Source organism: Oncorhynchus tshawytscha, unplaced genomic scaffold (assembly GCF_018296145.1).
Source record: "Oncorhynchus tshawytscha isolate Ot180627B unplaced genomic scaffold, Otsh_v2.0 Un_contig_4805_pilon_pilon, whole genome shotgun sequence".
Classification (NCBI taxonomy): Eukaryota; Metazoa; Chordata; class Actinopteri; order Salmoniformes; family Salmonidae; genus Oncorhynchus; species Oncorhynchus tshawytscha.
The window spans coordinates 23,568-45,748 of NW_024608461.1; the positions used below are offsets into that span (position 1 = coordinate 23,568).

Sequence of the window (22,181 nt, forward strand, 5' to 3'; positions counted from 1 at the left end):
ATACTACTCCTAAACACAACCCACCATCACTGTGTCTCATGTTAATACTACTCCTAAACACAACCCACCATCACTGTGTCTCATGTTAATACTACTCCTAAACACAACCCACCATCACTGTGTCTCATGTTAATACTACTCCTAAAGCTCTTATGAAGTATCCAGTCAATCACTCTTTGTTACGGTTTTCTTTAGGTGAAAGAGAGTCGGACCAAAATACGGCGTGTAGATTGCGATTCATGTTTAATGACAAACACACTAAACACAAACACTACAAAACGAAAAAGCCTATACTTGTGTAAACTACCACAGAACAAGGCCATCAGGAAACTAAGGACAATCATCCACGAAACACTCAAAGTATATGGCTGCCTAAATATGGTTCCCAATCAGAGACAACGATAAACACCTGCCTCTGATTGAGAACCACTTCAGACAGCCATAGACTTAACTAGAACACCCCACTAAGCTACAATCCCAATACCAACACACCACATACAAAAACCCATGCCACACCCTGGCCTGACCAAATAAATGAAGATAAACACAAAATACTTCGACCAGGGCGTGACACTCTTACTCCTACTTTCACTCTTACAATAAGTCTCCCGAACAATCTATTGCTCCCAGAGCCCTCAAAATAGCATGCACAAGTCTTATACTTGAAACCACGTCATTAAACTCACCGAAGACGAAGAAGAGTAAATTAACTACTTTAAAATGGAGACAGTCCTCAATGGCGCTGCCCATGCTGTTTTTCTGCACTTAAAAATATATGTAAAATATTAACCCTAAATAAATGAAACACCATCAAAAATGTATTACACATAGATTCACATGCAAAGCATAATTCACACTCAAATTCTCTATGTAGGTCTACATTATGTGTCTAGTCTAACAGACAAACAAACTGTATGTTAGTCTACATTATGTATGTCTAGGTTAACAGACAAACAAACTGTATGTAGGTCTACATTATGTGTCTAGTCTAACAGACAAACAAACTGTATGTTAGTCTACATTATGTATGTCTAGGCTAACAGACAAACAAACTGTATGTAGGTCTACATTATGTGTCTAGTCTAACAGACAAACAAACTGTATGTTAGTCTACATTATGTATGTCTAGGCTAACAGACAAACAAACTGTATGTTGGTCTACATGATGTATGTCTAGGCTAACAGACAAACAAACTGTATGTTGGTCTACATTATGTATGTCTAGGTTAACAAACAAACAAACTGTATGTAGGTCTACATTATGTATGTCTAGGCTAACAGACAAACAAACTGTATGTTGGTCTACATTATGTATGTCTAGGTTAACAAACAAACAAACTGTATGTAGGTCTACATTATGTATGTCTAGGCTAACAGACAAACAAACTGTATGTTGGTCTACATTATGTATGTCTAGGTTAACAAACAAACAAACTGTATGTAGGTCTACATTATGTATGTCTAGGCTAACAGACAAACAAACTGTATGTTGGTCTACATTATGTATGTCTATGTTAACAGACAAACAAAGCAGCAATATAAAACCATTGTTTTGCCCGACAGAATTGTCTTGTCCAGGCAGAAGTTGGAATTGTCTTGTCCAGGCAGAAGTTTGAATTGTCTTGTCCGGCAGAAGTTTGAATTGTCTTGTCCAGGCAGAAGTTTGAAATGTCTTGTTCAGGCAGAAGTTTGAATTGTCTTGTCCGGCAGAAGTTTGAATTTTCTTGTCCAGGCAGAAGGTTGAATTGTCTTGTCCAGGCAGAAGTTTGAATTGTCAGTAAATTAGCAGGTCAGACAGTGTCCACAATAGGGTCTAAAGATGATGTTGATCATGTGACATCAATGATGACATGTTTCACAGCTCAGGTCGAGGGAGACGGAAATCAGAGGTGCACTCTTCACTTTGACTGACACTTCACACACTCATACTGTATGTCCAGTGTTCTGTCTGTGCTGTGTGTCAGAGGACTACAAAAGGGGTGATACAACCCAACACCCCCATTCTATCCAAGCCTCCTGTTCCCTTTTAAAATAGGGAACAGTCCCTTATCCTCATCACACAGTCCCTCATCCTCTTCTTCAAAATGCATTATTCTGCTCTTCCTCATACTGCTCTTACTCCCTTGATGCACGGTGGTCAGGGTTGCAATGGTGTCATGTCTCGTCTTCTCTGGTCAGGCTTGAGAGAGACAGAGATAGAGAGACAGAGAGAGAGAGAGAGAGAGAGAGAGAGAGAGAGAGAGAGAGATAGAGAGACAGAGAGAGAGAGAGAGAGAGAGAGAGAGAGAGAGAGAGAGAGAGAGAGAGAGAGAGAGAGAGAGAGAGAGAGAGAGAGAGAGAGAGAGAGAGAGAGAGTGAGAGGTCTACAATTCAATTCAAGGGGCTTTATTGGCATGGGAAATGTGTTAACATTGCCAAAGACTAGACTGTAGACTGTAAACTGTAAGACTGTAAACTAAGACTGTAAACTAAGACTGTAAACTGCCAAAGACTAGACTGTAAACTCTCCTTCCAGACTCATATCAAACATCTCCAATCGAAAATCAAATCAAGAGTCGGTTTTCTATTCCGCAACAAAGCCTCCTTCACTCACGCCGCCAAACTTACCCTAGTAAAACTGACTATCCTACCGATCCTCGACTTCGGCGATGTCATCTACAAAATTGCTTCCAACACTCTACTCAGCAAACTGGATGCAGTTTATCACAGTGCCATCCGTTTTGTCACTAAAGCACCTTATACCACCCACCACTGCGACTTGTATGCTCTAGTCGGCTGGCCCTCGCTACATATTCGTCGCCAGACCCACTGGCTCCAGGTCATCTACAAGTCCATGCTAGGTAAAGCTCCGCCTTATCTCAGTTCACTGGTCACGAGGGCAACACCCATCCGTAGCACGCGCTCCAGCAGGTGTATCTCACTGATCATCCCTAAAGCCAACACCTCATTTGGCCGCCTTTCGTTCCAGTACTCTGCTGCCTGTGACTGGAACGAATTGCAAAAATCGCTGAAGTTGGAGACTTTTATCTCCCTCACCAACTTCAAACATCTGCTATCTGAGCAGCTAACCGATCGCTGCAGCTGTACATAGTCTATTGGTAAATAGCCCACCCATTTTCACCTACCTCACCCCCATACTGTTTTTATTTATTTACTTTTCTGCTCTTTTGCACACCAATATCTCTACCTGTACATGACCATCTGATCATTTATCACTCCAGTGTTAATCTACAAAATTGTAATTATTCGCCTACCTCCTCATGCCTTTTTTAAAAATGTAATTTGACCTTTATTTTACTAGGCAAGTCAGTTAAGAACAAATTCTTATTTTCAATGACAGCCTAGGAACAGTGGGTTAACTGCCTGTTCAGGGGCAGAACAACAGATTTGTACCTTGTCAGCTCGGAGATTCGAACTTGCAACCTTTCGGTTACTAGTCCAATGCTCTAACCACTAGGCTACCCTGCCGCCCCAGGGTAGCACACAATGTATATAGACTCCCCTTTTTTTTCTACTGTGTTATTGACTTGTTAATTGTTTACTCCATGTGTAACTCTGTGTTGTCTGTTCACACTGCTATGCTTCATCTTCGCCAGGTCGCAGTTGCAAATGAGAACTTGTTCTCAACTAGCCTACCTGGTTAAATAAAGGTGAAATAAAAAAAATAAAAAAAACAGAATGTATTCCTATATTGTTGTAGTATTTTGGGTAAATCATAAATCAAACTCCTCTATAGTCAATGGCTATGCCACCTTGGAGTGGGGTCTGGTAGTGCAGCCTGTCTATACTATGTCCCTGTGGTGGGGTCTGGTAGTGCAGCCTGTCTATACTATGTCCCTGTGGTGGGGTCTGGTAGTGCAGCATGTCTATACTATGTCCCTGTGGTGGGGTCTGGTAGTGCAGCATGTCTATACTATGTCCCTGTGGTCGGGTCTGGTAGTGCAGCCTGTCTATACTATGTCCCTGTGGTGGGGTCTGGTAGTGCAGCCTGTCTATACTATGTCCCTGTGGTGGGGTCTGGTAGTGCAGCCTGTCTATACTATGTTCCTGTGGTGGGGTCTGGTAGTGCAGCCTGTCTATACTATGTCCCTGTGGTAGGGTCTGGTAGTGCAGCCTGTCTATACTATGTCCCTGTGGTGGGGTCTGGTAGTGCAGCCTGTCTATACTATGTCCCTGTGGTCGGGTCTGGTAGTGCAGGCTGTCTATACTATGTCCCTGTGGTGGGGTCTGGTAGTGCAGCCTGTCTATACTATGTCCCTGTGGTTGGGTCTGGTAGTGCAGCCTGTCTATACTATGTTCCTGTGGTGGGGTCTGGTAGTGCAGCCTGTCTATACTATGTCCCTGTGGTAGGGTCTGGTAGTGCAGCCTGTCTATACTATGTCCCTGTGGTGGGGTCTGGTAGTGCAGCATGTCTATACTATGTCCCTGTGGTGGTGGCTGGTAATGCAGCCTGTCTATACTATGTCCCTGTGGTCGGGTCTGGTATTGCAGCCTTTCTATACTATGTCCCTGTGGTGGGGTCTGGTAGTGCAGCCTGTCTATACTATGTCCCTGTGGTGGGGTCTGGTAGTGCAGCCTGTCTATACTATGTCCCTGTGGTTGGGTCTGGTAGTGCAGCCTGTCTATACTATGTCCCTGTGGTGGGGTCTGGTAGTGCAGCATGTCTATACTATGTCCCTGTGGTGGTGGCTGGTAATGCAGCCTGTCTATACTATGTCCCTGTGGTCGGGTCTGGTATTGCAGCCTGTCTATACTATGTCCTTTGGTTGGGTTCTGGTCGTGCAGCCTGTCTATACTATGTTCCTGTGGTGGGGTCTGGTAGTTCAGACTGTCTATACTATGTCCCTGTGGTGGGGTCTGGTAAGTGCAGACTGTCTATACTATGTCCTGTGGTTGGGTCTGGTCGTGCAGCCTGTCTATACTATGTTCCTGTGGTGGGGTCTGGTAGTGCAGACTGTCTATACTATGTCCCTGTGGTGGGGTCTGGTATTGCAGCCTGCCAATACTATCTCCCTTTGGTTGGGTCTGGTAGTGCAGCCTGTCTATACTATGTCCCTGTGGTCGGGTCTGGTATTGCAGCCTGTCTATACTATGTCCCTGTGGTCAGGTCTGGTAGTGCAGGCTGTCTATACTATGTCCCTGTGGTGGGGTCTGGTAGTGCAGCCTGTCTATACTATGTCCCTGTGGTCGGATCTGGTAGTGCAGCCTGTCTTTACAATGTCCCTGTGGTCGGGTCTGGTATTGCAGCCTGTCTATACTATGTTCCTGTGGTGGGGTCTGGTAGTGCAGACTGTCTATACTATGTCCCTGTGGTGGGGTCTGGTAGTGCAGCCTGTCTATACTATGTCCCTGTGGTAGGGTCTGGTAGTGCAGCCTGTCTATACTATGTCCCTGTGGTGGGGTCTGGTAGTGCAGCCTGTCTATACTATGTCCCTGTGGTCGGGTCTGGTAGTGCAGCCTGTCTATACTATGTCCCTGTGGTTGGGTCTGGTAGTGCAGCCTGTCTATACTATGTTCCTGTGGTGGGGTCTGGTAGTGCAGCATGTCTATACTATGTCCCTGTGGTGGTGGCTGGTAATGCAGCCTGTCTATACTATGTCCCTGTGGGGGGGGTCTGGTAGTGCAGCCTGTCTATACTTTGTCCCTGTGGTCAGGTCTGGTAGTGCAGGCTGTCTATACTATGTCCCTGTGGTGGGGTCTGGTAGTGCAGCCTGTCTATACTATGTCCCTGTGGTCGGATCTGGTAGTGCAGCCTGTCTATACTATGTCCCTGTGGTGGGGTCTGGTAGTGCAGCCTGTCTATACTATGTCCCTGTGGTTGGGTCTGGTAGTGCAGCCTGTCTATACTATGTCCCTGTGGTGGGGTCTGGTAGTGCAGCATGTCTATACTATGTCCCTGTGGTGGTGGCTGGTAATGCAGCCTGTCTATACTATGTCCCTGTGGTCGGGTCTGGTATTGCAGCCTGTCTATACTATGTCCTGTGGTTGGGTTCTGGTCGTGCAGCCTGCCAATACTATCTCCCTTTGGTTGGGTCTGGTAGTGCAGCCTGTCTATACTATGTCCCTGTGGTCGGGTCTGGTATTGCAGCCTGTCTATACTATGTCCCTGTGGTCAGGTCTGGTAGTGCAGGCTGTCTATACTATGTCCCTGTGGTGGGGTCTGGTAGTGCAGCCTGTCTATACTATGTCCCTGTGGTCGGATCTGGTAGTGCAGCCTGTCTTTACAATGTCCCTGTGGTCGGGTCTGGTATTGCAGCCTGTCTATACTATGTTCCTGTGGTGGGGTCTGGTAGTGCAGACTGTCTATACTATGTCCCTGTGGTGGGGTCTGGTAGTGCAGCCTGTCTATACTATGTCCCTGTGGTAGGGTCTGGTAGTGCAGCCTGTCTATACTATGTCCCTGTGGTGGGGTCTGGTAGTGCAGCCTGTCTATACTATGTCCCTGTGGTCGGGTCTGGTAGTGCAGCCTGTCTATACTATGTCCCTGTGGTGGGGTCTGGTAGTGCAGCCTGTCTATACTATGTCCCTGTGGTTGGGTCTGGTAGTGCAGCCTGTCTATACTATGTTCCTGTGGTGGGGTCTGGTAGTGCAGCATGTCTATACTATGTCCCTGTGGTGGTGGCTGGTAATGCAGCCTGTCTATACTATGTCCCTGTGGTCGGGTCTGGTATTGCAGCCTGTCTATACTATGTCCTGTGGTTGGGTTCTGGTCGTGCAGCCTGTCTATACTATGTTCCTGTGGTGGGGTCTGGTAGTTCAGACTGTCTATACTATGTCCCTGTGGTGGGGTCTGGTAAGTGCAGACTGTCTATACTATGTCCTGTGGTTGGGTCTGGTCGTGCAGCCTGTCTATACTATGTTCCTGTGGTGGGGTCTGGTAGTGCAGACTGTCTATACTATGTCCCTGTGGTGGGGTCTGGTATTGCAGCCTGCCAATACTATCTCCCTTTGGTTGGGTCTGGTAGTGCAGCCTGTCTATACTATGTCCCTGTGGTTAGGTCTGGTAGTGCAGGCTGTCTATACTATGTCCCTGTGGTTAGGTCTGGTAGTGCAGGCTGTCTATACTATGTCCCTGTGGTGGGGTCTGGTAGTGCAGCCTGTCTATACTATGTCCCTGTGGTCGGATCTGGTAGTGCAGCCTGTCTTTACAATGTCCCTGTGGTCGGGTCTGGTATTGCAGCCTGTCTATACTATGTCCCTGTGGGGGGTCTGGTAGTGCAGCCTGTCTATACTATGTTCCTGTGGTGGGGTCTGGTAGTGCAGACTGTCTATACTATGTCCCTGTGGTGGGGTCTGGTATTGCAGCCTGCCAATACTATCTCACTTTGGTTGGGTCTGGTAGTGCAGCCTGTCTATACTATGTCCCTGTGGTCGGGTCTGGTATTGCAGCCTGTCTATACTTTGTCCCTGTGGTCAGGTCTGGTAGTGCAGGCTGTCTATACTATGTCCCTGTGGTGGGGTCTGGTAGTGCAGCCTGTCTATACTATGTCCCTGTGGTCGGGTCTGGTAGTGCAGGCTGTCTATACTATGTCCCTGTGGTGGGGTCTGGTAGTGCAGCCTGTCTATACTATGTCCCTGTGGTCGGGTCTGGTATTGCAGCCTGTCTATACTATGTCCCTGTGGGGGGGGTCTGGTAGTGCAGCCTGTCTATACTATGTCCCAGTGGGGGTCTGGTAGTGCAGGCTGTCTATACTATGACCTCTGTGGTGGGGTCTGGTATTGGAGGCCATTTATACTATGTCCCTGTGGTGGGGTCTGGTATTGGAGGCCATTTATACTATGTCCCTGTGGTGGGGTCTGGTAGTGCAGCCTTGTTACGCAGCCTGTAAAATTGTTCTGCCATCCTGTATTAGAGTTATGTTAACTGTGAGGGCTATTTAGCTGACAGAATAGTTACAGTAGACCACTTATTGGCCAGCTCATACTCCTCTAGATCACTTATTGGCCAGCTCATCCTCCTCAGTATGACATCATATTCTATTAGGAAATAGCAAGCATTTTTGAAACAGTCTGTTCAAATCAGATCAAATCAAATTTTATTTGTCACATACACATGGTTAGCAGATGTTAATGCGAGTGTAGCGAAATGCTTGTGCTTCTAGTTCCGACAATGCAGTAATAACGAACAAGTAATCTAACTAACAATTCCAAAAAAACTTATACACAGTGTAAGGGGATAAAGAATATGTACATAAGGATATATGAATGAGTGATGGTACAGAGCAGCATAGGCAAGATACAGTAGATGATATCGAGTACAGTATATACATATGAGATGAGTATGTAAACCAAGTGGCATAGTTAAAGTGGCTAGTGATACATGTATTACATAAGGATGCAGTCGATGATATAGAGTACAGTATCAACGTATGCATATGAGATGAATAATGTAGGGTAAGTAACATTATATAAGGTAGCATTGTTTAAAGTGGCTAGTGATATATTTACATCATTTCCCATCAATTCCCATGATTAAAGTGGCTGGAGTAGAGTCAGTGTCATTGACAGTGTGTTGGCAGTAGCCACTCAATGTTAGTGGTGGCTGTTTAACAGTCTGATGGCCTTGAGATAGAAGCTGTTTTTCAGTCTCTCGGTCCCAGCTTTGATGCACCTGTACTGACCTCGCCTTCTGGATGACAGCGGGGTGAACAGGCAGTGGCTCGGGCGGTTGATGTCCTTGATGATCTTTATGGCCTTCCTGTAGCATCGGGTGGTGTAGGTGTCCTGGAGGGCAGGTAGTTTGCCCCCGGTGATGCGTTGTGCAGACCTCACTACCCTCTGGAGAGCCTTACGGTTGAGGGCGGTGCAGTTGCCATACCAGGCGGTGATACAGCCCGCCAGGATGCTCTCGATTGTGCATCTGTAGAAGTTTGTGAGTGCTTTTGGTGACAAGCCGAATTTCTTCAGCCTCCTGAGGTTGAAGAGGTGCTGCTGCGCCTTCCTCACGATGCTGTCGGTGTGAGTGGACCAATTCAGTTTGTCTGTGATGTGTATGCCGAGGAACTTAAAACTTGCTACCCTCTCCACTACTGTTCCATCGATGTGGATGGGGGGGGTGTTCCCTCTGCTGTTTCCTGAAGTCCACAATCATCTCCTTAGTTTTGTTGACGTTGAGTGTGAGGTTATTTTCCTGACACCACACTCTAAGGGCCCTCACCTCCTCCCGTCTCGTCGTTGTTGGTAATCAAGCCTACCACTGTTGTGTCGTCCGCAAACTTGATGATTGAGTTGGAGGCGTGCATGGCCACGCAGTCGTGGGTGAACAGGGAGTACAGGAGAGGGCTCAGAACGCACCCTTGTGGGGCCCCAGTGTTGAGGATCAGCGGGGGAGGAGATGTTGTTGCCTACCCTCACCACCTGGGGCGGCCCGTCAGGAAGTCCAGAACCCAGTTGCACAGGGCGGGGTCGAGACCCAGGGTCTCGAGCTTGATGACGAGCTTGGAGGGTACTATGGTGTTGAATGCCGAGCTGTAGTCGATGAACAGCATTCTCACATAGGTATTCCTCTTTTGGAATGTTCTTGTGAGGGTTCTGAGAGCAGTAGACTGTGGTGGAGAGGTTTGCATGTTCTTGTGAGGATTCTAAGAGTAGTAGACTGTGGTGGAGAGGTTTGCATGTTATTGTGAGGGTTCTGAGAGTGGTAGACTTTGGTGGAGAGGTTTGCATGTTCTTGTGAGGGTTCTGAGAGCAGTAGACTGTGGTGGAGAGGTTTGCATGTTATTTTAAGGGCTCAGACAGTGGTAGATTATAGTGGATACTTTTTTTGAACATTTGATTGAGAGATATATCCTGTACATGTTGCTTATACAGTAATATTTTTTTCGGTTTGAGAAGAGTACATTATAGTGGGGACTTTTTGAAAATGACCTAAAGTAAGAGTGACGGTAAGAGTAAGAGTGATTGAGTGAATGTTTCGTGAATGTTTTAGGAGTAGAATTAACATGAGACACAGTGATGGTGGGTTGTGTGTAGGAGTAGTATTAACATGAGACAGTGATGGTGGGTTGTGTTTAGGAGTAGTATTAACATGAGACACAGTGATGGTGGGTTGTGTGTAGGAGTAGTATTAATATGAGACACAGTGATGGTGGGTTGTGTTTAGGAGTAGTATTAACATGAGACAGTGATGGTGGGTTGTGTGTAGGAGTAGTATTAACATGAGACACAGTGATGGTGGGTTGTGTGTAGGAGTAGTATTAATATGAGACACAGTGATGGTGGGTTGTGTTTAGGAGTAGTATTAACATGAGACACAGTGATGGTGGGTTGTGTTTAGGAGTAGTATTAACATGAGACACAGTGATGGTGGGTTGTGTTTAGGAGTAGTATTAACATGAGACACAGTGATGGTGGGTTGTGTTTAGGAGTAGTATTAACATGAGACACAGTGATGGTGGGTTGTGTTTAGGAGTAGTATTAACATGAGACACAGTGATGGTGGGTTGTGTTTAGGAGTAGTATTAACATGAGACACAGTGATGGTGGGTTGTGTTTAGGAGTAGTATTAACATGAGACACAGTGATGGTGGGTTGTGTTTAGGAGTAGTATTAACATGAGACACAGTGATGGTGGGTTGTGTTTAGGAGTAGTATTAATATGAGACACAGTGATGGTGGGTTGTGTTTAGGAGTAGTATTAACATGAGACACAGTGATGGTGGGTTGTGTTTAGGAGTAGTATTAACATGAGACACAGTGATGGTGGGTTGTGTTTAGGAGTAGTATTAACATGAGACACAGTGATGGTGGGTTGTGGTTTTGTTGGTTTAGATGCACACACTCAGTGTCACTTCCCTGTTCTACTTTCCTGTCTGTCCTCTCACAGGCCTCCTGAATCATATCAGAAATCTATATATGCCCATTACACTATTCAGAATATGTTCCTCTGTAGCTCAGTTGGTAGAACATGGCACCTACAACGTTATGGGTTTGGTTCCCGGGACCACCCATAGGTCAAATATATGCACAAAGACTGTACATTGCTTTTGATAACCTAATTACAATATGAATGGACAGCAGACTACCATAGACCACACAGTCAGTACAGCAGGCTATGGTGATGTTCATTCCTGCCTCTCCTAGATACAGCTTCTACCAGTACTGTACAACAGAGGAGGCTGGTATACAGGAGGATGGGCTCATTATAATGGCTGGAATGACAGGAACATCATTCATTTTATTCCCATTACTTCCCAAATGAATGAGGACATCATGAGGACTGGAGGCTGCAGTAATGTTGAGATGCCAGTAGGGAGAGTTCTAGTCTAGAACACTGGAACCTTCAGTACCACTTTGATGCAGCTAATTAGGAGTGATGGTCATGGGTGTTTAAATTGAATGGGTTCTAATTGAATAACATCATGGAACTTTGACCTGTATATACAGAACTCAGAAGGGCAAGGTAGGTCATTAAAATGTTAACGTTATAAATAGTATAGTCAACACATTGTTTACATGGTTCTGTATGTAGTATAAAAGACCACAGTGAAAATTGACACATTTAAAAAAATATATATATATATATGCCCAGACTTGTCTTTTACACAATTTCTGTTCTATTACAGTAACAGTCCTTTTCTGGCGTGTTGGTCTGGTTGTCGTGGATGTTAATGTCTTTACTAAACAGGAAGGACAGTTCTGCATCCACTACTTGTGTTCCGACTGCTTTTATAAGGTTTCAACACTTCACTCACTGCCAGACAGTTGACTCACTGTACAAGACCTCTCCTCTTCACTTCACTCTGGAACTACTCTTGACAATATCTTGAAATATAGTTTCTGGTTATTTGTTTTTGTCATATTCTTGAGGGTAATGTATCATTTTACTTGTTGTTATGTTATGAGCTGTGTTTTGGTCAGGGCCAGTATTCATAAAGTGTCTCCCCCGGTGTGGGTAAGTGTGTGTGTTACACAGTGGATTTATCTGAGGGCCCTTTAGGACCAGACTGATAGGGAGGAGGGTTGACATCTATACTGTGTAAGAAGTGTGTTCTAACTTTTCTACATCCATAACAACCAGCTCTCTAGACTTTGATACAGACTCCATGGGCCTAATGTGCCTTCAATACAGATGATCTCTGTGTGTGTGTGTGTGTGTGTGTGTGTGTGTGTGTGTGTGTGTGTGTGTGTGTGTCACTTGCTGTTTAGCCTCACAGCTTGGGGATAGGTGCTATCATTGAACCTGGTGGTCAGTCTTTAGGCTGCTGTACAGCTTGACGGACCGTAGAGGATTGAACATTTATCCTCCTATATTTGGGGTTCTGAGAATAAAACAGGTTCAGAATAATCCATGTAGAAATATGTGTTTACAATAATACAGACCTGTTCAAAAAGTTGTTGTTGTTGTTGTTGTAAAGATGATGATGTATGTTGTATTTCACCAGCTATTGAGTTGTTGTTTATGTTCCTAAGACTGCAGGGTGGGAGATGCAACAATGTCCTTGAGAACAGCAGGAAGTGTGTTGATGGTCTTTCTCTGGTCTGTAGCAGGTATGGTCCCTTTCATAACTGTTTTAGTTGCCCTGTGTTACAATTTATAAACATGTCTAAAAGGTTAAGAGTCATAATGTTGTTCTGTTTGGCATCTACTTCACTTTATGTATTTTTGCATTAATTTTCATTTAATAAATGTTGTGTTGTGTGACTGTGTGTTTCAGTGGTACTGGGTCAGAGAGGATGGAGTGTGACTTACACCACTCAGAGTATCTGTACCTTGAAGGGGTCAACAGTGGATCTGACCTGCTCTTTCAGATATCCCAGAGGTCATAAAGTCACATCAACCTTCTGGTTCACTAAAATTGAGACTGAAGATCTAGGTCAGAACCCAGAGTATGCAGGTCGTCTGGTGTATAATGGAGATAAGAAGAAAGACTGTACCCTGAGAATCACAGACCTGAGAGAGAGAGACTCAGCTACATACAAGTTCAGATTATTAACAGATCAGGAAGGAGGGACATTTACTGGCAAACTTGGAGTGACTTTGTCTGTCACAGGTACAGTAAAGGTGTTTTTATGTTCAATTACAATTAGTTCTGAAAATTGTTGTGGTGTGTATGTACAATAGTCTCTATAACGTAGGATTTCTTCCATCTTTGTATTAGAGTGATAAGTCAGTGATAAAGGGATTTACAGTGATATTGTTTTTTCTCCAGGTCTTCAGGTGAAGGTGACTGGTGGACATCAGGATAAGACACTGACCTGTATCACCACCTGTACTCTGACTGACAACCCCACCTACATCTGGTACAAGAACGGACAACGTCTAGATGAGCCCACTTCCCATCAATACTCTAGTAATACCCTAGTAGTGTTGGGTCATTCTGTGGACAGTTACTCCTGTGCTGTAGAACACCATGAGGACCTCCACTCTCCTGCAGTGTGTGAGTATGAATTAAACTACTATTCTACTTAGAAAATATAAAACATTTAAGGTCAAAACTTTATCTATAAATATTCATAATTACATAGAAATTACAGACAATGTCATAGATGTTTGCATGTCTATAGTTAGAATGTTCAGTACCTCAGACACTTGAAGAATAGTTTAGTAGAGACACTCAAGTCCTAAAGTATCTCCAAATGTATTATTGTTCATGTTTTGTGTAAGTGATAGTTAGTTCTCTGACTAGATATGATTTATTTTTGGCATGAAGTCATTTGAGGTAGTATACTACAATCCTGACCCTCTGACATATTCTCCTTTACTAGATGCTCCAAAGAACCCCTCAGTGTCAGTCAATACAAAATTACTTTTCAAGATAAATCTTAATAATTATACTTTGGATTATTTCTCTTCTGTTAATAACTACAGGTTTGTTTATAAAATCCCCAAGTATTAACAAGTATTACATTGATATTCTGTTTTATTATCATAATAATATTCAGTTCATTAGAACATGCTGTGTTCTCATATCATCCATATTTTATTTTAGGGAAACAGACCTCAGTTCTGACTGCAGCTGTAGGAATCACAGTGGTTCTGGTTCTCATCCTCTGTTTCTCTGGACTCATGTGGTTCAGGTGAGTTTTTTGTTGTTTATTATTTCACTTTAGAAGATTCAATAATTCATTCATTCATTCATTCATTCATTCATTTATAAAACAGGAAGAGGGCCTCCAAATCCCCCTGACACAAGAGACACAGCAGACGATGGACAGGTGAGTCTGTTGGAATCAGAAGGTGACTGTGATGACTGTGTATGCTTAGTGGGACATTCCACTCCTCATGTTGTCTGTCCTCTCTCTCCATCAGGGAGACTCTAGTCCAGTGTATGACAACATCTCAAACATGGCCAAGAACTCTACTGCAGCACAGACAGAGTCCACAGACGACCAGGATGATGTTCACTACGCCAGTGTCCACTTCTCTCGTTCCAAAAACCAGGAAGTGCCTCTGTACTCCACCGTCCAAGTGCTTCAACCCCAGAAAGAGGATGAGGATGTCCACTACGCTGCTGTGAAATTCAACCTCCCCAGTTCTGCCACCTTGTGAGCATATTCTGCATTAAGGTCATTCATATGCTGCAGTTTATTGTAGGAGATGTCATGAATAAGAAAAATAGTTGATCCTTAATGAACACTATGAAGCCAAACTATGAACCCAACAATGGACATCTCAAGACAGTTAATATGACATGTCTATAATGAGGGAGTGATGTGGTGATAGTTTTGAGGAACTGTTCTTCTGTTCCAAATGGCACCCTATTCCCTATTTAGTGCACTACTTTATACAGAGCCCTATAGGATGCCACCATTTGGGACACTGTATTTGTTTCATTTTTGTTTCTCTCTTCAGACCCGCAGCAGCACAAGCAGGAGAGGAGGACTGCTCTGTTCTCTACAGTACAGTCAACAAACCCTGAACCAAGAAGACCTGAACGCAACAAACCCTGAACCAAGAAGACCTGAACACAACAAACCCAGAACCAAGAAGACCTGAACGCAACAAACCCAGAACCAAGAAGACCCGAACGCAACAAACCCAGAACCAAGAAGACCCGAACGCAACAAACACAGAACCAAGAAGACCCGAACGCAACAAACCCAGAACCAAGAAGACCCGACCCCAACAAACCCAGAACCAAGAAGACCCAAAATCAACAAACCCAGAACCAAGAAGACCTGAACGCAACAAACCCAGAACCAAGAAGACCTGAACACAACAAACCCAGAACCAAAAAGACCTGAACAGAAGAAGTTTGACAATAACCTTGTGACTCAGGACCTGTATATTTAAACTAAGTGATATAATGCCTGTGGAGGTGTGGAATATTGACCATTATAAACTGGGTGGTTTGAGCCCTGAATGCTGATTAGCTGATTGTGCATAAGAACAGCCCTTAGCGGTAGTATATTGGCCATATACCACACCTCCTCAAGCCTTATTGCTTAACTTTATAATGGCAACAAGGCACTTCAGAGGTTTGTGTTATATGACCAACATACTGTTCCACGGCTTATTTTAAACTGGTTAACAACATAAATAGAACAGTAAACAAGCCTTTTTACGTCATACCTGTGGTATATTGTCTGATATACAGTATAGTCTTCTGAAATGCTGTTTCAGCCAATCAGCATCCAGGACCAAAACTACCCAGTTTATAATAGTATTTAATAATATATGCCATCTAGTTGACACTTTTATCCAAATTCACACGGTCATTACAGTCATGCATGAATATATTTTTTGTATGGGAAGTCCCAGCAGGAATGGAACCCATGCTCCATGCTGTACCAACTGAGCCACAGGACGACTCTATTCACACTTAGAGTAGGAGTTCTAGGGTCAGTTATGACTTTGAAACAATTATGAATATGAAAGGGACCTTAACATTTTTTATACTTATTTTTACATTGAAAAATGTTTTATTCCTGACGTAGGAAACCTTGAGTTCCAGTTATATCTTACAGAGCATTCAGAAAGTATTCAGACCCCTTGACTTTTTCCACATTTTGTGATGTTTCAAACTTTTTCTCAAATTGATAAAATAATTCAATAATTTTTTTAACAGAATATTAACTTTTAAAAGTGAGAGTTTCACTGGACAGTTACTTTAAGAACCTGCCATTGTACTGTTAAAAACTTCTCTCCAACTGCTTCTTACCTGTTATGCTAGTTTTTTTACGTTGACTAGCTAGCTACCTAAGCTGGCAAATAGCTATGCTGTAATGACTACTCTAAAGCTAGCTGGCCTCAATGGTCTAATCTTCCCTGAACCTTGTTCACAGGGTATCGGTACCTCAATGGTATTATGTAAGACACACCTAGCATGTTAACCTTAGTTAGCTAGCTATATACTTATGTCAGCACACTATGAGTAACATTAGTTACTTCTGAATGTAGCTAAACACTAGCTAACTAGCTAACTATACATGGTAGACGCCAGTCAGTGAGGTTGACCTATACTGTATCTGATCTGTTAATCTTGCTCCTACTTGAGACGCAGACGTCCCATCTAGAGCTCTGGAAATGCAAATGCGCTACGCTAAACGCTAATAGTATTAGTTAAAACGCAAACGTTCATTAAAATACACATGCAGGGTATTGAATTAAAGCTACACTCGTTGTGAATCCAGGCACCAAGTCAGATTTTTAAAATGCTTTTCGGCGAAAGCATGAGAAGCTATTATCTGATAGCATGTAACACCCCAAAAGACCCGCAGGGGATGTAAACAAAATAATTAGCATAGTCGGCGCTACACAAACCGCACAATAAAATATAAAACATTCATTACCTTTGACCATCTTCTTTGTTGGCACTCCTTGATGTCCCATAATCAATACTGGGTCTTTTTTTCGATTAAATCGGTCCATATATAGCCTAGATATCGATCTATGAAGACTGTGATAAACGGAAAAAAATAGCGTTTCATAACGTAACGTCATTTTTTAAAAGTAAAAAAGTCGACGATAAACTTTCACAAAACACTTCGAAATACTTTTGTAATGCAACTTTAGGTATTAGTACACGTTAATAAGCGATCAAATTCATCAGGAGGCGATGTAAATTCGATAGGTGGTCGTCTGGAAAAAATGTCCGGAAAAAACTGAGCCAATACATCCAGTTGGAGGTCGGAGGGAATCGGTGCCCTTGGGTCGGTTCTACCAAGAATCAAATCCGAAGCAAATGAGGAGACTCTAGACATCCTGTGGAAGCTGTAGGTACTGCAACCTCGGCCTCATTTAATACGGTTCACCTTTAACAATTCCTGGGAGTGGCGCATGGATATTTTTTTCCACTTTCAGTGATCAGATTTTCCTGCGCTTTTCGATGAAACAGACGCTCTGTTATAGTCACAGCCGTGATTTAACCAGTTTTAGAAACGTGAGAGTGTTTTCTATCCACACATACTAATCATATGCATATACTATATTCCTGGCATGAGTAGCAGGACGCCAAAATGTTGCGCGATTTTTAACAGAATGTTCGAAAAAGTAGGGGGTAGGCTTAAGATTAACCCAGATGGTACACTTTTTGGGTGCAAGTGCTAACAACAACATTGAGTGGAACTTTTGAAGAGTGTGTGTTCACGGGTAGGTAATTAGAGCCGATCTAATCTCGGGACACCCACCGCATCAGTCCACGAGAGATTACAACCTTGTGATAGTTATTACTTAATCAGATGCAGCTGAGAAGAAACAAAATACTAAATGTGGGGCCCCCGAGTGGTGCAGGGGTCTAAGTCACTGCATCTCAATACTAGAGGCACTAACCCTGTTTCGATTCCAGGCTGTACACAACCGGCAGTGTTTGGGAAATACCATAGGGCGGGCAGAATTTGCCGGGGTTGGGCCAGGGTAGGCCATCATTGTGAATAATAATTTATTCTTAACTGACTTGCCTAGTTAAATAAAGGTTTAATAAAGTAAAATTAAAATAAAATAAATGATTGAATTTAGTGAACACTTTTTGAAACAAGCATGGTAACAACCATTTGTTGTTACATCTCTGTAATTACAGACTGCAATTACCACCAGTTACATTTTGTTATTACAATGAACTGCAATGCTTGTTACAGTGTAATTACATTTCTACTCCCCTTCAGTCAGGGATTTATTTGACTAATCTAACCTCTATTATGTTAGAGTTAGAGAAGATGGGAGAGGAGACTGAAAGTCAGGTATCTTACATCACAGGCAGGACAGGAAGGGAGAAGATATGACTGTCTTGTGGTAGTTGCAGACTGATTGTCAACTTTAACATGTTTCTCAAAAGGGGGTCTGATCAAACAGGCCTACGCATTTAATTTCCCATGGAGCCTTGTGTAAATAAGTCAAGTATGTGTGTGTTTGGGGGTGTTAAGTCTGCTTGTTGTAGGACAGTACTGTACCCCAGCCATGTGTGTGTTTAGTTAGGGGATGTTAAGTATGCTTGTTGTAGGACAGTACTGTACCCCAGCCATGTGTGTGTTTAGTTAGGGGATGTTAAGTCTGCTTGTTGTAGGACAGTACTGTACCCCAGCCATGTGTGTGTTTAGTTAGGGATGTTAAGTCTGCTTGTTGTAGGACAGTACTGTAACCCAGCCATGTGTGTGTTTAGTTAGGGATGTTAAGTCTGCTTGTTGTAGGACAGTACTGTACCTCAGCCATGTGTGTGTTTAGTTAGGGATGTTAAGTCTGCTTGTTGTAGGACAGTACTGTACCCCAGCCATGTGTGTGTTTAGTTAGGGGATGTTAAGTCTGCTTGTTGTAGGACAGTACTGTACCCCAGCCATGTGTGTGTTTAGTTAGGGGATGTTAAGTCTGCTTGTTGTAGGACAGTACTGTACCTCAGCCATGTGTGTGTTTAGTTAGGGGATGTTAAGTCTGCTTGTTGTAGGACAGTACTGTACCCCAGCCATGTGTGTGTGTTTAGTTAGGGGTGTTAAGTCTGCTTGTTGTAGGACAGTACTGTACCCCAGCCATGTGTGTGTGTTTAGTTAGGGGATGTTAAGTCTGCTTGTTGTAGGACAGTACTGTACCCCAGCCATGTGTGTGTGTTTAGTTAGGGGTGTTAAGTCTGCTTGTTGTAGGACAGTACTGTACCCCAGCCATGTGTGTGTTTAGTTAGGGGATGTTAAGTCTGCTTGTTGTAGGACAGTACTGTACCTCAGCCATGTGTGTGTTTAGTTAGGGGGTGTTAAGTCTGCTTGTTGTAGGACAGTACTGTACCCCAGCCATGTGTGTGTGTTTAGTTAGGGGTGTTAAGTCTGCTTGTTGTAGGACAGTACTGTACCCCAGCCATGTGTGTGTTTAGTTAGGGGATGTTAAGTCTGCTTGTTATAGGACAGTACTGTATCTCAGCCATGTGTGTGTTTAGTTAGGGATGTTAAGCCTGCTTGTTGTAGGACAGTACTGTACCCCAGCCATGTGTGTGTGTTTAGTTAGGGGATGTTAAGTCTGCTTGTTGTAGGACAGTACTGTACCCCAGCCATGTGTGTGTGTTTAGTTAGGGGATGTTAAGTCTGCTTGTTGTAGGACAGTACTGTACCCCAGCCATGTGTGTGTGTTTAGTTAGGGGATGTTAAGTCTGCTTCTTGTAGGACAGTACTGTACCCCAGCCATGCGTGTGTCTCTCTGTGTGTCGTCCCCCTTCATCCATTCTTCACCTGTTCCTGGGTCTGTTGCCGTTGCTTGGCTGCCTCCTACCAGAGTCTGTAGGGAGGGCAGAGCAGTCCAGCTCAGCTGTTATGTACTCAGCCCCCGCCAGGCCCCGGGCGTGGCTTGACATGGGCAACACCCACAGCCACTGCAGGCTCCTCCTGCCTCTACCTCTCCGCCTAGACCAGCCCCCAGAGACCACCACCACCACCTCACAGCCCGGCCCAAAGCAGCCAGGCCGCTGGGGAAATATCAACAGAAGACAACATGGTCAATACAACAATAACAACAACAGGCCACTACAGAGAAGAAGTCAGTAAAGGACGGGGTAATGTTCATAAGGCACAACACAGAAGAAACACTGAGAAACAGAAAGTAGAAAACTATCTGAACTTGTGCAATATTAAAAGCTTTTTTCCCCTTGGTTGCAACACATTTTGTTATGATGTGTGCACTAATGAACACAACCCAGCTTCAATAAAGGACAGGTTCAACTCAATAGAGGACAGCACCAACAGGGTTGAGTTCAGGTGGATGACCATGTACACGTTGAGTGTTTGTGTGTTTGTGAGTGAATTCATGAACAATGGAGGAGCATCCTAAGCTGGATGCCTGGCTGGCCATAATGTAAAGTTTGCAGAAGCAGTACACACACACAACTTACCCATTGAGTGGATTCAACACCATGGAGTTAGTGAGAGCCACACAAATGGACACAACCACAAAACCAGGCCATGTAGCTAGTAGACTTAAGATAAATACCTTGATTACTGAAGGAGCAGGAAAGGGATGGAAAGGTGCCCCCACTGTCACACTCCACTTAGTAGATCAAATGAATGGGAACTGTACAGTAGTAAGCTAGACTGTTCTTCCATTCTTCCACGCTGCTGTTGATGATGGCTTTAACTTCTTCAGGATCGTTGGGTCGATTGAGCTAAAGTAGGCTAATGCGATTAACATGAGATTGAAGGTGAGAACATTTCCCAGGACATAGACATATCTGATATTGGCAGAAAGCTTAAATTCTTGTTATTCTAACTGCATTGTCCAATTTACAGTAGCTATTACAGTGAAAGAACACCATGCTATTGTTGGAGGAGAGTGCACAGTTTTGAACTTGATTATTAATAAACAAATTAGGCACAGTTGGGCAGTCTTGATACAACATATGAACAGAAATGCAATCATTCATTTGCTCAGTTATAAACTTTGCACATACACTGCTACCATCTAGTGGCCAAAACGTAAATTGATCATGGGCTGGAATAATACATTATGGCCTTTCACTTGCATTTCAAAGATTATGGTACAGAAAGTTCAACGTTTTTCTGTAATTATCTTTTACCAGATCTAATGTGTTGTATTATCCTACATTCATCAGACGTATCCAGATCTAATGTGTTGTATTATCCTACATTCATCAGACGTATCCAGATCTAATGTGTTGTATTATCCTACATTCATCAGACGTATCCAGATCTAATGTGTTGTATTATCCTACATTCATCAGACGTATCCAGATCTAATGTGTTGTATTATCCTACATTCATCAGACGTATCCAGATCTAATGTGTTGTATTATCCTACATTCATCAGACGTATCCAGATCTAATGTGTTGTATTATCCTACATTCATCAGACGTATCCAGATCTAATGTGTTGTATTATCCTACATTCATCAGACGTATCCAGATCTAATGTGTTGTATTATCCTACATTCATCAGACGTATCCAGAATTGCCTCAGACATGAGAAACTAGCAGTCATGAGCACGTTTCATATAAATTCACACACACGTTTTAATATTTTTGGAGCAGGTTTTATAATTTATTAGCTCTTTTTATAAATCATGATCATGTTTTCAGGCGCAGGAGAGCAGGGATGCCTGAGAAGCGTGCTTTAAGAAGACAGTCCACCAACACTGGAATGGCACAATCGAAGAGGACAACGCCCTCGTAACAGAGAACCCGTGCAAACGCACGGAGGAACAAACACAGTTCTGACACTATATACACTTACGTAACCGTGAAAACAAATAACACTGAGCACATCAAATAAAAAGACTAATCGCGCACAAACTTAGGCAGGCAACAGGTTACCCTTATACACACAGAAATTAACGCAAATGAAACCAGGTGTGAAAAAGAACCAAAGACAAAACAAACAGAAAAGGAAAAATGGATCGCTGGGGAGAGGAGTTACCTTCTTTAGAAGTCGTGACAATTGCTCTGATCATTTTGAAAAGTTTGCCGCCAAAAATGTATTTTCCAATGAATGAAGTCGCACAAAATGTGTGTATTTTCCTAAAAATTAAATCGCTAAAAAAGGAGTGTCTTTTCCCATGAATTAATCCACACAAAAACGCAAAAAAACATGAAATCTGCTGAAATAGTTTTTGTTCATATTTGCACAAATTGAGTGTGAGATTGTGTTGGTATATCAGACAATACAGCACGGTATGACGCAAAAATACTTTAAAACTTTTCTATTGATGTTGGTAGCCAGTTTATAACAGCAATAAGGCACCTCAGGGGGTTTGTGGTTTATGGCCAATATACCACTGCTAACGGCTGTATCCAGGAACTCTGCGTTGTGTCGTGTT

At 43.4% G+C, this 22,181-nt stretch overlaps 1 protein-coding gene across 2 annotated transcripts in view; it reads left to right on the forward strand.

Moving 5' to 3' along the window:
• Positions 1 to 14,506, forward strand: part of LOC121843549 — a 37,522-nt gene extending 23,016 nt beyond the window's left edge. The window contains exons 1-7 of one of the 2 annotated variants that reach the window (XM_042313188.1): positions 10,762 to 11,401; positions 12,412 to 12,489; positions 12,657 to 12,992; positions 13,152 to 13,379; positions 13,932 to 14,019; positions 14,105 to 14,157; positions 14,252 to 14,506. In XM_042313188.1, coding sequence (XP_042169122.1) covers positions 12,435 to 12,489; positions 12,657 to 12,992; positions 13,152 to 13,379; positions 13,932 to 14,019; positions 14,105 to 14,129 — 732 coding nt within the window. In that variant the 5' untranslated portion in view covers positions 10,762 to 11,401; positions 12,412 to 12,434 and the 3' untranslated portion in view covers positions 14,130 to 14,157; positions 14,252 to 14,506. Of the gene's footprint in view, positions 1 to 10,761; positions 11,402 to 12,411; positions 12,490 to 12,656; positions 12,993 to 13,151; positions 13,380 to 13,931; positions 14,020 to 14,104; positions 14,158 to 14,251 lie in introns of those variants that run through there. The other variant, XM_042313187.1, reaches the window with a different exon arrangement.
• Positions 14,507 to 22,181: the final 7,675 nt, after the last annotated feature.